Raw genomic sequence first — 15,964 nt, 5'->3', positions numbered from 1 at the left:
CACACACTCTGCGTCCTATACGCACGCGCACACACTCTGCGTCCTATACGCACGCGCACACACTCTGCGTCCTATACGCACGCGCACACACTCTGCGTCCTATACGCACGCGCACACACTCTGCGTCCTATACGCACGCGCACACACTCTGCGTCCTATACGCACGCGCACACACTCTGCGTCCTATACGCACGCGCACACACTCTGCGTCCTATACGCACGCGCACACACTCTGCGTCCTATACGCACGCGCACACACTCTGCGTCCTATACGCACGCGCACACACTCTGCGTCCTATACGCACGCGCACACACTCTGCGTCCTATACGCACGCGCACACACTCTGCGTCCTATACGCACGCGCACACACTCTGCGTCCTATACGCACGCGCACACACTCTGCGTCCTATACGCACGCGCACACACTCTGCGTCCTATACGCACGCGCACACACTCTGCGTCCTATACGCACGCGCACACACTCTGCGTCCTATACGCGCGCGCACACACTCTGCGTCCTATACGCGCGCGCACACACTCTGCGTCCTATACGCGCGCGCACACACTCTGCGTCCTATACGCGCGCGCACACACTCTGCGTCCTATACGCGCGCGCACACACTCTGCGTCCTATACGCGCGCGCACACACTCTGCGTCCTATACGCGCGTCCTATACGCACGCGCACACACTCTGCGTCCTATACGCGCGTCCTATACGCACGCGCACACTCTGCGTCCTATACGCGCGCACTCTGCGTGCACTATACGCGCGCACTCTGCGTCCTATACGCGCGCACTCTGCGTGCACTATACGCGCGCACTCTGCGTGCACTATACGCGCGCACTCTGCGTGCACTATACGCGCGCACTCTGCGTGCACTATACGCGCGCACTCTGCGTGCACTATACGCGCGCACTCTGCGTGCACTATACGCGCGCACTCTGCGTGCACTATACGCGCGCACTCTGCGTGCACTATACGCGCGCACTCTGCGTGCACTATACGCGCGCACTCTGCGTGCACTATACGCGCGCACTCTGCGTGCACTATACGCGCGCACTCTGCGTGCACTATACGCGCGCACTCTGCGTGCACTATACGCGCGCACTCTGCGTGCACTATACGCGCGCACTCTGCGTGCACTATACGCGCGCACTCTGCGTGCACTATACGCGCGCACTCTGCGTGCACTATACGCGCGCACTCTGCGTGCACTATACGCGCGCACTCTGCGTGCACTATACGCGCGCACTCTGCGTGCACTATACGCGCGCACTCTGCGTGCACTATACGCGCGCACTCTGCGTGCACTATACGCGCGCACTCTGCGTGCACTATACGCGCGCACTCTGCGTGCACTATACGCGCGCACTCTGCGTGCACTATACGCGCGCACTCTGCGTGCACTATACGCGCGCACTCTGCGTGCACTATACGCGCGCACTCTGCGTGCACTATACGCGCGCACTCTGCGTGCACTATACGCGCGCACTCTGCGTGCACTATACGCGCGCACTCTGCGTGCACTATACGCGCGCACTCTGCGTGCACTATACGCGCGCACTCTGCGTGCACTATACGCGCGCACTCTGCGTGCACTATACGCGCGCACTCTGCGTGCACTATACGCGCGCACTCTGCGTGCACTATACGCGCGCACTCTGCGTGCACTATACGCGCGCACTCTGCGTGCACTATACGCGCGCACTCTGCGTGCACTATACGCGCGCACTCTGCGTGCACTATACGCGCGCACTCTGCGTGCACTATACGCGCGCACTCTGCGTGCACTATACGCGCGCACTCTGCGTGCACTATACGCGCGCACTCTGCGTGCACTATACGCGCGCACTCTGCGTGCACTATACGCGCGCACTCTGCGTGCACTATACGCGCGCACTCTGCGTGCACTATACGCGCGCACTCTGCGTGCACTATACGCGCGCACTCTGCGTGCACTATACGCGCGCACTCTGCGTGCACTATACGCGCGCACTCTGCGTGCACTATACGCGCGCACTCTGCGTGCACTATACGCGCGCACTCTGCGTGCACTATACGCGCGCACTCTGCGTGCACTATACGCGCGCACTCTGCGTGCACTATACGCGCGCACTCTGCGTGCACTATACGCGCGCACTCTGCGTGCACTATACGCGCGCACTCTGCGTGCACTATACGCGCGCACTCTGCGTGCACTATACGCGCGCACTCTGCGTGCACTATACGCGCGCACTCTGCGTGCACTATACGCGCGCACTCTGCGTGCACTATACGCGCGCACTCTGCGTGCACTATACGCGCGCACTCTGCGCGCACTATACGCGCGCACTCTACGCGCACTATACGCGCGCACTATACGCGCGCACTCTGCGCGCACTATACGCGCGCACTCTGCGCGCACTATACGCGCGCACTATACGCGCGCACTATACGCGCGCACTATACGCGCGCACTCTGCGCGCACTATACGCGCGCACTATACGCGCGCACTCTGCGCGCACTATACGCGCGCACTCTGCGCGCACTATACGCGCGCACTCTGCGCGCACTATACGCGCGCACTCTGCGCGCACTATACGCGCGCACTCTGCGCGCACTATACGCGCGCACTCTGCGCGCACTATACGCGCGCACTCTGCGCGCACTATACGCGCGCACTATACGCGCGCACTCTGCGCGCACTATACGCGCGCACTCTGCGCGCACTATACGCGCGCACTCTGCGCGCACTATACGCGCGCACTCTGCGTGCACTATACGCGCGCACGCGCACTCTGCATGCACTATACGCGCGCACGCGCACTCTGCATGCACTATACACACCACACATTCTTGAAAATATACAAAAAATCACACTGACATGTATATTTTGTGTATTTACCTTAAAAATAAATTTTAAAAAAATGTTCAGTTAACAGATGTGTAGAAATATATATATATATTTTTTAAATGTATATGTACAGAACATTGGTAAGTTGTCAGCCTGAAAGTTCACCGATTATCTTCTTTAAAAAATTTTTTTTAAAAATCTATCGGTTGATCCCTACCTGTTATGAATAGAAATGTGTCCCTGTCACCAATGATATTTAATAATGACTGACCTAATTTAGTACGTGTCTTGATGTGGGTGCTATGGTAACACAACGCTGTAAATACTGTGCTAGACCAAAGTGACTGAATAAGATGTTGGGACAAAACTTTTAAGATGAGCGGTTTTGATTACTCTAGGAGGTTTTGTTTTTTTGCTTACACTGTGCAGCACTGCCCCAGGAAGCACCACTAGCAGCCATCTGAGGTACTGCTTTTTCTCTGAAAAGTGTTTGCTGGTTTCCCTTCATGAATCAGTCTGTTCTGTTGAAAATTGGGAGCATAAGACCATATCTCACATTACCGATATGGTTGCATTTCCAGGTGGAAATCCTCCATGTATAGATTGACAAAATTACCTACAAAATGCATGCTTTATGGCAGTGATGGCAAACCTATGGCACGCTGAGCCCTCTGTGGGCACGTGCCCATAGGATGCGAGCGGCATTGGCACCAGTCGGCAGCAATGCAGAGTGGGCACCTGCCTGCCCAAAACAGCAGGCGTCTGCTTTGCTTTCGTATTGGGAGGACCTGGAGGCAGAGGGAGGGATCTGGAAAGCAGCTCTCCTGTCCTCCCGCGAGCAGGCTGTGTGGAGTGTTGCTGTGTTACCATGACAACGCTCCAAAGAGCATTGCGTCGGCGAACAGGAGAGCTGCAGCTAGACGCATACCACCACTAGGGCTGGCTGTGTCCCCTCCCTCAAAAGTAGGGGGATAAAGATTTTATATATAGGTCAGGATTATTTAAAAAAAAAAAAAAATACATATTTGCTACCTGCAGCACCCCTCCACAGGGCCTGGACTGGCCCACCAGGATACCTGGGAAAATTCCCGGTGGGCCGGCATACTAGCAGACTGGTGTGCGGCCACCTAGTGCGCAATTACAGGGTCACCAGCAGGAGTGGATGCGCTCCCCTCCTTCCGCTCACAGAATGTAGCATGGCTGAGCAGGCAAACCACGGTAGAGGAGCTTCTGTTACCCTACCTCGTCTGACAGGAAGTGCTCACAGAGCACAGAACTGCTTCCTGTCAGACCAGGTACAGTAAGCAGGAACTTCTCCACCACTGCCTGCTTGGCCATGCTACTGCAAGGTACTAATGGGACACAGGGAGAGCTAGGAGGGAGGGAACTAATGAGACATGGGGAGAGCTGTAGGGGGGTATAGGGACACATGGGGGGTGCTGAGACACATACAGGGCTGGGAGGGGGCATAGGGACTCATGGAGGGCTGGGAGGGAGCACTAGTTGGACACATGGAGGGCTGGGGGAGCTATATGGATGGAGGGTTGGCTGGTAGGACACATGGAGGGCAGGGGGTGCTAATTGGACACGTGGGGGCTACTGAGACACATCGAAGACTGGAGAGGGTGGAATGAGACACATGGAGGGCTGTGAGGTAATGAGACATGGAGGGGCTGGGGAGTAAAGACACACGAGGGGTTATCCGAGCGCTGGCCTATGCAGGGCTGGCACTATCCGAGCGCTGGCCTATGCAGGGCTGGCACTATCCGAGCGCTGGCCTATGCAGCATTCCATGACAGGCCAGGGGCGGAGATCAAAGGTTTCCATGTCAGTGTGCTACTTTTGACAGTTATTAAGTTTAAGACCTTGTTTTTTAACCCCTTAAGGACACATGACGTGTGTGACACGTCATGATTCCCTTTTATTCCAGAAGTTTGGTCCTTAAGGGGTTAAAGGGCATCTTGGGTTAAAAGAAATTATATTTTTCTTCAGTCTTGTGCCAGCTTAGCTTATGAGGTTTGTTAAAATGGTGTAAAATGTATATATTTGAAAAATTGCTGGATAAAGCTACAACTTTTTTTTTTTCTCCCATTTCCTTTAAAAGAACATGTTGAGCTGTCTTTAATAAACTTGTTAATAGATTAATGAAGACTAGATCTTGTAATGTGGTTACTGATTTTGTGATATTATCTTATAGGACAGATGAAGCAGATACACATTGAACCTGATGCCTCCCGTATGGAGGAGGCTTTTGGCTGTGCTGTGGAAAACCGCTTCAACCGCCTTCTGGATGATGAAACAGACCCGCTAGAGTTCCTTCAGAAAGCTGCAGAGGAGAAGAGTCGCCGCAAAAAGAAACAAACTGTTGCAAAAAATGATGGCAAGAAGGAATCTCAGAGAGACCGGAAGGCTCAATTTGCTGGAACGAACACAGAGGTCCAGAATAAACAAACGGGTTTGTACAATGATTATGCAATTACAGTGCCTATATGGAATTTACCCTCTGTATTTATAATCTCACTGAAAAGGTTTTGTCCTGGCATTAATGGACAAATTTGGTAGTCTTGAAGTGGTCAGCTGATGCCCTCTGCCAATCACAGCCACCATTGTGGCTATGTATTGATAAAGCTAGAAGGAAGTTGCAATCTTTGCCTTTGCCATACCACCTATTTGGGGTGGACTGTGGGTGGTCAAGGACCCTTATTGCGTGTTAAGCTGCTTTAAAAATGGTTTAACACTGAATGGGTGAACTTCAGGCACTAAAACCAATTCAATGATATTAAATGGTTATAACGCCTACAGTGTTCATTTAAGAAATCAACAGTTTGCTTATAAACCTACTGTGATACACATAAATGTGTAAGCATGGCAGATTGAGAATACATTGAAAATATTGCCATCATAAGAAGCATGGGTATCTGTGCTTGCCGTCTGTAGGTAATGGCATTGCTATTCCTATCCAATATATTCATACACTAGACTAGATGGTAGCTAATCGCATCATTAACAAGAAAAACATACATTTTTTAATACATTTTATGGTTACATTGCAAGGTATGTAATGTACAGTGGTTGAAACATACCGTAATTAAGAACATTGCACAATAAAATACTTGATATGATTGAACAAGGTTTGTACATGACTATTGGTTATCAGTATTTACAGGTTATAGAAGCAGTAATTTCAAGCTGTCATTTCCTCAATCACCCGAATTGATTCCACCATTTGCAGCCATTCCTTTATTGAAGGGGCGTGGGTGGCTTTCCAGTGAACAGGGATGATGAGGTTGGCCACTGTTGGCAAGTGGGATCGGGGAATAACAGGAATAGCATAGTTTCAGGGGTGTGCCAAGTCCCCCCTGTTATGGCATTGATCTTTCTGCTCCAATATTGTATGGCCAAGCATTGCCACTGTGTGCTGTTGTCCCCCCCCTGTTTACTGAGGATCTGTGTATGCCGTGGAATATAGCAACCCAATCCCCCTGAGTGATATTACTGTTAAGTTCCCTATTCCAGGATGAAGTGTATTGGGATATTTGTCCCTTGAGCTCTTCTTGTAACATCTTGTAAAATATTGATGAAGTGTTAACGTCTTAAGGTTTGGGATTCCGAAGTTTGTGGAGCGTATGTAGTGGGCCAGTTGTGTGTATCTAAATGCCTGCATTGCCATGGGGTGTTCTGTCCCAGTAAGAGTCAAGTTGTTCAACTGAACAGGGTGTAGTCTTGGATAGGGTGCCTTCTGGGGTACCTGTATGAAGTCGAATGAGTTGGTCTGCAGCCCTGGCTGGAACATTGGGTATCAGGTCAGTGGATATAGGGGAGATGGGTATGGGGATATGAGGACATGTCTTGTGAGCTTTCAGATGCGGAGTGGGGGGGCAATGATGGGATGATGAGACTGTTGAGGGGGATAGGAATGTGTGTCCGGTTTTATGCCAGGGGAGCATGTGGATTGGGGTTTGAAGGTTTTCCAATTCTATCCATTGGGTGTGGGTTGACCATTCATATATCCTAGTGAGCATGATTGCGTCATGGTAAAGGCCTATGTGTGGCATTTCCAGTCCACCTTGGCATTTGGGTTTCGTGAGTGTATTAAAAGCGGTCCTAGGGTGCTTGTTTGCCCATGTAAATTTGGTGAATATGTGAGTTTGGCAAATAATAATTTGGGGATCTGAATTGGAAGTGTCTGTATGAGGTACAGCAGTTTTGGGAGAGTGTTCATTTTTAAAATGTTGATGCGACACAGCCATCCAAATTGGCGCTTGTGGTGGAGCGGGATGAAATTCATGGTATAAGTGTCAGCGAGGTTACGTGGTAGGTGTATTCCCAAGTACGTGATGTCTTTCGCTGCCCATGTGAAGGGATATTTCCCCTTCATTGTCTGTGATCGTTGGTTTATTGCTAGGGGTAGGATCTCACTTTTGGTAAAATTGACATGGAAGTTTGAAACATCATTATATGTAGCTAATTCCTCTAAAAGGGGGTCATGAATGTGATAGATGTTAGCGTAAAAAGCAGATCGGCAAATACTAATATTTTGTATTCCTGGTTTATCTGGAAACCTGCAATGTCCCTGTTGTCCCGATTTTTCCTTAAAGGAAGGGTTCCATCGTTGGGATGAAAAAAAGAGGGAATAGGGGGCACCCCTGTCTCGTGCCATTCTGAATTTTCACTGAGTCTGACAGTTGTCCATTAATCTTAAGTTTGGCTGTGGGGGTGGAGTAAATGGCATTAAGCCAGTTTGCCCAGTTGGGTCCGAAGCCCATTGCTTGTAATGTGGTTTTCAGTAGGGACTAGTCTACTCGGTCGAATGCTTTTTCAGCATTGTCCGAAAGGAAGACTAGGTAAGGGATATGAATGTGATCGGTGGATGAGATTAGGAAGCTTTGTCGTGTTTTGCTTAGCTTCGCATTCTGGGACGAAGCCTACTTGGTCTGTGTATTAGGTTTGACAGCAGGGGGTGTTAGACAGTTTGCAAGTATTTTAGTGAAGATCTTGAGGTCTACGTTAATCAAGGAAATGGGGTGGTAGCTGCCACAATTGGTGGGATCTTTCCCAGGTTTTGGTAGTAATCTGATGTGGGCTTCGGGAGCGGAGGTCGGTTGGACTGGGGTGTCAGTAAGGGAGTTAAAGGCCTTTAGAAAGGGGTCTTCTAGTGCTTTCATAAAGGTTTTATAATATTTGGCTGTAAAACAATCTGGACATGGGCTTTTTCGCAGGGGTAGAGAGCCTACAACTTGTGAAGAGAGCCCAAAAGGAAGACCTGTAAAGCGCCAAGTGTCTCCCTTCCAAAGGAAACGCAATAAGTCTTTGGACGTATCTGCCACAGACCGTCAAGTATGCGTCCTTCAGATCCAGTTTAGCAATCACGTCGTCGCGAAGTAGTAGGTCCCGCAGAAGGTGGTTGCCCTCCATCTTGAAGTGGCAGTAGCGCACAAAGGCATTGCGGGGACGGATTGATAATGGGGCATGTAACGGCACCCCCAGGCATAAAAGTGGTTAAAAGCCGTTTAGTAGATCTTCCCCTTCCAGAGATACAGGCACAGCTACTGCAGAACACCAAACTCCCGAACTGGATACAAAATAGCACCCCAACTCCCGAACTGGAACCTCACTAATAGCTGCTAGCAGACGAACAGGAAAAGCAGACAATCGGCTTACACTCCTGGCAATCAGTCTCTAACAGCATACAGTAAATCCCCCCCACCCAAGGACGAGACAAGGCTCCATGTTGAGGGTCAAGCAGTGGTCTGTTTTAATTAACACTCAGACTTTTATGCAAGGGGACATCCCACAGGGAGCGACAAACTGTAACCAATCCCGTACAGTAAAGCATAAAACACACCCAGCACAAACATATAAAATCCTCCCCTCTGCCTGTGATATAATTATTGAACACAATGGGTTAATGTAATTTATCACAGGCAGGAAAAATAGTTTTTACAGCATATTCATAACTTCTAAAATATACATCACATTCACAAACAAATTATATATTCACAATCAATCCATTCAGGGGAACATATCAAAAAATGGCATGAATCAGACCAGGGGTTCAGAAGTTGGTAAAGTATCTTTTGGGGCCTGGCTGGCAGCATGGCTATCTGGCCCAAACCGGTTTTAGAGTCCTCTATCCTGGAGACAATGGGGAAAATAATCCAATTATATCCAGGGATAGAGGCAGACTCCATTGAGCATATGTTACCAGTAAAACACAAAAGGATACAAAAATACATAACTCCTATCATACTGAATTGAACGGGCCAAATCTCCCAGGGTCCATAGTCACATGGCAAGAGGCGGGCAACCAGGCTCCTCCAATGCAATGTGGCGAGATTGGTCTCGTCACAGGGCACATCTGCCCGCCTCTTTTCCAACAATAAAAAGTTGCCGAGGACCCTGGCAGGGAACATGGGTGTTACTTCTATTGCCCCTTTCTCAAAGGGTCAACAATTCTGTCTATCAACTCGCGATCATGTAGGGCGAATTACATCGAGCGATGTGGAGGGATATGGCAAGGAGTACCAACCAACTCTATGTGGAAACCCTGAACGGTGGCCAGAACCAAAGCATCGGGAACCCAAGCTGGGAAAAAAATTGTCTGCTTCCGACACAAACATGAGGCAGATGTAAGCTTACCGTAAAGGCGTCTAGAACCGGAGTTCCCTCTGGACCGCCATGGGAAGAGGGTGGACCGGCCTTTCGCCTCCTGATAAGGGGATCGCTGGATATAGGAGCTTCATCCCAAGCCACGGGAGCTGTACTATTTACGGCCGGACAACCCCTGAATCTGCTGGCCCTGGTAGAGACCCGCCCTGAAAAACCCTCTTCATGGAGGATTGAGCTTTATCAAGGGCAGTAAAAGCCCCAACAAAACGCCCCAGGTCTTTTTATAAAGGAGTCCCCAAACAAGAGGCCTTGAGCATCCTTGCCCACCTTGGTGAGGGTGAGATTGGACAGTTTTGGCTCTTCTAAAGAGTGGCTTTACACCGTTCTATAGACAGGGAGGTATTAACACTGCCCGCAATGCAGATGGCCCTCTGCACCCAGCCACGGAGCTCTTCCGGGTCAACCTGTCTGTCCTCAGCTCTGGCGTCTTCTGGTAGGTCAAAGAGCTTCGCCAAGGGACCAAACAGTCCAAATGTTTATCTTGGCACAACTTTAGTGCCGAATTCAAACTCTTACAAGGTTCCATCCCAATTTGGTAAGGAATTGGGTTATTTTAGGCTCCACAACCAGGGTCTCACTTTATTGGGCAACAAAGGCCATGGGAATTCAGCCATAAGCTTACTCTGGGCCGTCTAGCTGAGGGGGCGCCGTACCCAGTTCAGGTAACGTGCAACATGGTCCACTGGGAGCCAGTTAGCCGACCTTGGGTGATATCATTTGGGTCGAACATAGGTTTACAAGACGGATCCTGGAGAGTGAAACCTGCTGTAACGGGGGAGTGAATTCTTGAACCACTCTGCCACCTCTGACGGAGAGGTCAAAAGGTCCATGCCCTGCCCAAAGGATTAATAATCAATATTTCTTGGAATATTTCACTAGTGGTTTATGTAAGTTTTTTTATTTTTTTTAATTTAGGTTATATTTGGAAATAAACTGTTAATTTTTCACCTAACTTGATTTATTTTCGGTTTCCTTGTCGGAGTATGTGTGTATTTAAAGCTACAGGATTGGTAATTTTTTTGCATGCTTATCTAGCACCCTCTAGTGTAGCTTTGTGATATCTACGTTTACACTTTTTAAAATAAAAATGTGCAGCATACTGATTTAATCGATACTTTATATCACTATCCGAACAACCCTATTTTGCACATATTGGAGCGAACTTTCTCTTTTGACATCTAATTTTTAGAAGTAAATTTGTCCTGTTATATCAATAGATATTTGTGGAGTAATTTGTGCATGTATATTGCAAATTGTGAAACTGCATGACAAAAATAAGTGCATGTATATATGCTTTTAGAATATTCAGGGTTTGGTTTTTTTTGCTTAGTTTTTTTTTTTTTTTAAATTCTTTATTTTTGCACACGATAGGTAAGGCAAGCATAATACAACCTTTTGGCTTACGCAGAAGCCTCAATATAAAACATCAAACTTATAATCAGAAGAATTGGCATCAGCCCATAAGATAAATCGTTTTATACATTCTGAACAACTTGCCTCCCATCGAGGATTTTATGTTTTTGTACAGCTATATTATCGAATTACCGTATGCTCATAGAAAATAGGCATAGCAAAAGTAACATGACCGCGTGGCTTGCGCAGAAGCCACCGTGCAAAAGATCAGAGTTGAGTATATAACATTCGATATCAGCCCATATTCCCAGCCTCAGCATGTAGGTCGTTCAACTTGCCTCCCCTCTAGGATTCGTAAGGAATAATCAGGCTGCTTATCTTATAGAGGAGCCCTGTCTCTATCTACGTGAGGCCGTACTGTAGGCATCTTCAATGCCCAATCACTATACTCATGCCTGGGTGATGAAATTCGATATTGACAACATAGCCTATAACATAAGAGACGAAAGAATATAGAACAAGAATAGCACCCTTGTCAATCAAGGGTATAACAAGAATAATGAAAGAAAAAAAACTTAAAGAAGAGAGAAAAGGTTAAAGAAGAGAAGGTGAAGTAGAAGGAAGAGAAGGATACGAGGACAGGAGTAGGGAGGGTAGGGGGGGGGGGTGCGTGAGGCTAAAGCGACTCAGTCCTGCAATGGCCCCATGGGGCCAAATCCCGAATCAAACTGGAGACCTCCCACGTCACTCGTTACTGGAGCCCATAACACTATTGTCCCAGGGTGCCCATGTCCTCTGGAAGGCCATGGTTGTACCTCTCAATCTAGCGGTCAGATCTTCCATGATTCTGCTTTCCTTTATCTTAGAGATCACCCCCCCAAACTCCGGGCCTTCAGGTGAGAGCCATGCCGTTGCTACCGTTCTGCGTGCACTTAAAGTTATCGCCCGTACTAGTTTCTGCTCTCCTCTCGTCCATCCCGCAATAGTTCTATTTAACAAGTAGATCCACGGGTCTAAGGCCAGGGGTCTGCCAAAGGTCTGACGCAACAGGTCCTCGACCGCCTTCCAGAAACCACGGAGTTTCGGGCATTCCCACCACATGTGGAGATACGTGCCTCGGAGTCCGCACCCCCTCCAGCACTCGTCCGTATCTATCTTGCGCATTTTGTGCAAGGTGATTGGAGTAGTATACCACCTAAGCATGGTTTTCCATGCCTGCTCCTGTTGCGTGACGCACACAGAAGCGCTCTTGGTAGCTTCCCAGATCTCCTGCCATTCTATTCCCTCCAGCACCTCCCCCAGGTCCGACTCCCATCTATCAGTATACTTCAGGCTACCCCATTCTTTTGTTTCCGTGCTAAGATGAGCGTACAAGAGTGTGATCATTCCCTTAGGGTTATAACCCTCTCTACACAGTCTCTCATAAAAAGTGAGCTGTCTCTGGGCTGCTGCTTTTATATGGGATTTTCTAGCGAAGTCTCTAATCTGGAGATACCTAAAAAAGTCTGCTGGAGTCAGGTGGGCATCCTGTTGGAGGTCTGTAAAGGGTATGACATCCCCTTCCCTATATAGTTGGTAAAGGCGTTGTAACCCAGTCTGTTCTATGTTTCGAAAGTTCCTGGGGGCCATTCCCGGTGGAAATTCCCTATTTCGGAGTATCGGAGTCATAGGGGAAGGGTAGGAGGCGAGTTTAAATTTAACGCTATTTGCATCCCATACTCGGAGAGAGTTAAGGATGGCCGGGCAGGTCACCCGTATCATGGGCCTGTGTTCTTTAGGGACCCACAACGTAAATTGGGGAATATCTATGCCCACCATCAGCGATTCAAGGTCTACCCACCTCCGTTCCCCGACAGGGGAGTGCCACATGGCTACTTGAGACAGTTGAGCCGATAAATAATAGTAATACAAGTTCGGGAGTCCCAAGCCCCCTCTGTCCTTTCGCCTATACAAAATTTGTCTGGCTATTCTGTGTCTCTTATTGTGCCACACAAAATCACATATCGCCCTCTGCAAGGGTATCAGTTGGGATTTGGAGACACGAGTAGGGAGAGCCTGGAAAAGAAACAGTATTCGCGGGAGGATATTCATCTTCAGAGTGGATGCGCCCTAGCCAAGAAATAGGCTTGTCCGCCCATTTTTCTAAATCACCCATCAAAGTCCGAAACATAGGATCGTAGTTGCTAGCATATAGACGGGTTGGATCCGCCGTCAAGTATACCCCTAAATATTTTAGTGAGTTCGGTTCCATCCTCAGATGGTGCGTTTCCGTTATATATGCTTCATCCGCCAATGGTAAGCCTATAGACATCGCGCTGGATTTCTGCATATTCGCCTTGTAACCCGACAGGGCCCCATATTCTTGGATGACACCCTGTAGTGCAGAAATCGACTCAATTGGGTTTGTGACAGTGAGGAGGACATCGTCTGCGTAAGCAGAGACAGTGTATTCCTCCCCCCCAACCGTGACCCCACTAATGTTTGGGTGCATGCGTATCGCCTGAAGCAGAGGCTCCAAGGCCAGCACGAATAGGAGGGGGGACAGGGGGCACCCCTGTCTGGTCCCGTTATGTAGGCTAAAAGGATTCAGTGGTGCCCCTGCTATCTGTATCTGTGCCCTCACATCGTAATACATTGCTCTTGTAACTTGCACGAATTCCTCCGGAAATCCAAGGTGTTTCAGTACCGCAAATAGGAACTCCCACCTAACCCTATCGAAGGCTTTCTCCGCGTCGATAGAGATTACCAGAGAAGGCGTTCCAGTTGCTACTTGTTTCCAGATTAGGTCGACTGTCCGCCTGGTATTTTCAAACAACTGCCGACCTTGTATGAATCCCACCTGGTCAGCATGGATAAGTGAGGTCAAGAGGGGGTTTAGTCTATCCGCCTGTATCTTGGCTAAGATTTTTAAGTCGTGATTTATCAAAGATATCGGCCGGTAATGTTCGGGTAGGAGCAAGTCCTTCTCTGGTTTGGGTAAGAGGACAATCGTGGCCAACGCCATCTCCGGGCCCAATCGTCCCCCTTGCCTTAGGTAATTGAAGAGCATCACTAGGTGAGGTGCGAGCTCCTCTCTGAAGACCTTGTAGTATGTCCCATCGAACCCGTCCGGACCAGGGGCCTTGTTTCCTTTCAGACTCGAGATTGCTTTGTCAACCTCCTCTATACCGATCTCCGCAGCCAGGGTTTCTGCTGCCTCCCGCGTAATTTTGGTCATACCCAATCCGTCCAGGTAATGCAAGATGTCGTTTTCCCCTCGTCCCTCCTGGGCGTGTCCGTCCGGGGTATGGTTATACAGGTGTTTATAAAAATCTTCGAAGACCTGTGCAATATCCGTCGGTTTCGTTTTGATCGTGCCATCCGGGTGCCTGATGGCCGTGATATGAGGTCTGGTTTGCCTGGGCCGCAACGTCCTAGCCAGGAGCGTATCCATCTTATTAGCCTTATCAAAATACGTACGTTTGGACCACGTCATGGCCCGAGCCGTGTCATCAAGTAGAAGGGAACGGATGTCCCTCCTAACAGCTTCCAGTCTTCGGAATAGTTCCCTATCCGGGGCAGCTTGGTGTTTCTGCTCGAGGTTCCGTAATTGTTTGAGCAAGGCCTCCAGGTGTTGATGCTTCAGTTTCTTCCTCCTCGTGGCCAGTTTGATCAAGTGCCCCCTTATCACCGCCTTATGCGCCGCCCATACTGTGCTAATGCTCACGTCCGGGGTGGTATTTTCCGCAAAGTAATCCGTCAGAGCCGTACGAGTGTTCTCCGTGATCGACTGGTCCCTCAACAACGATGTATTCAGTCGCCATGACCAGGGATTTGCGGTACAAAGATTGCCAAGGGTGATAGAGACGTCAGCATGATCAGACCAGGAGATATTTCCGACTTCAGATCTCAAGAGCCTAGCCATACCCGCCGCGTTGACCAAAAAGAGGTCGATTCTAGAGTAGGTTCCATGAGGGGCCGAATAGAACGTATAATCCCTGTCCAGCGGGTGTTGCGCCCTCCATACGTCTACCAGACCCGTATCTGCAATAAAAGCCTTAAGCAGACGGTCCTGCCTCCCCCTACCATGCGACCTCGGGCCCCCGTCTCTCGAGCTTCTATCTATCGCTGGGCACGGGGTAGCATTGAAGTCACCTCCCATGAGGATCATGCCATGCGGCAACGCTGCAACCTTCCCTCGGATCATAGCCCAGAATTCAGCGTCCGGTTGATTCGGGGCATAAATATTTACTAAATGAGTGGTGTGGGAATGTAAGGTTCCGGAAACGATTATGTATCGTCCCTCCGGGTCAACATCTTGGGCCACCATCTGGAAGGGGCAAGTGCGTTTAATTACAATGGCCACCCCGTTCCTTTTACGGTGAGATCTAGCTTCAAAGGAACCCGTATATACATGGTCACTTAGTCTAAAAGTTGCCTGTCTAGGGAGGTGAGTCTCCTGTAAGTAAGCAATATCTGAGTTCATCCGTTTTAACACCCTGAACATAAGCCGTCTCTTGTTTGGGGCATTGAGGCCCTTAACGTTCAGAGATGTAAGTTTAATCGTCATCCAGAGACATGGTGACCCCTGCTAAGACAATATCTCCCTTGCATAGATCAGTAAACATCAATCGGACATTAGGGTTACACCAAGGGGCCAGCCCCCTGCACACCCCCCCCGGGGTCAAAGGAAGGAAGGGGACAAAGGGGAAAGGAAAAGAGAGACAAAGAAAAGGGAAAGGAAAGAACAACAAAAAAAACATCTGGACCACGTCCGATGTAAGAGAAATTCTGGTCTTACCAATTGCCAGAAAACAGTGGGTAGTGTGCTCCCACCTCCCCCTCACGATCTACGTGCAGAGGGAACCGAGAATCCCTAAAGCCCCGACCCCTACGCGCCCCACACGATCTACTGAGACCCTTGCATGTCCCTGCTAGTCAACCCCTTGGCCGTCCTCAATTCTCCCAAAGATGGGGAGTACAGTGGTGACCTCCTCATAGCGTCTTGGGTATCCAGAATTGGAATCCCTTCCCTCTACATTCCCCTGTCATACGGACAGGAAGCAGACCCTGTCTCCCGCCACCCCTCCCCCCCCTCTGGAGTCTGTGGAAGGAGGCTCCTGCTCT

At 49.5% G+C, this 15,964-nt stretch overlaps 1 protein-coding gene across 1 annotated transcript in view; it reads left to right on the top strand.

Moving 5' to 3' along the window:
* Positions 1–15,964, top strand: part of HABP4 (hyaluronan binding protein 4) — a 36,902-nt gene that overhangs the window by 6,062 nt on the left and 14,876 nt on the right. The window contains exon 2 of the mRNA XM_063457182.1: positions 5,034–5,291. Within this exon, the coding sequence (XP_063313252.1) occupies positions 5,034–5,291 (258 nt within the window). The remainder of the gene's footprint in view (positions 1–5,033; positions 5,292–15,964) is intronic.

Source organism: Pelobates fuscus, chromosome 5, assembly GCF_036172605.1.
Source record: "Pelobates fuscus isolate aPelFus1 chromosome 5, aPelFus1.pri, whole genome shotgun sequence".
NCBI classification, from domain to species: domain Eukaryota; kingdom Metazoa; phylum Chordata; class Amphibia; order Anura; family Pelobatidae; genus Pelobates; species Pelobates fuscus.
Note: the sequence above shows the minus strand (reverse complement) of the source record. Positions and strands in the feature narration are given on the sequence as shown.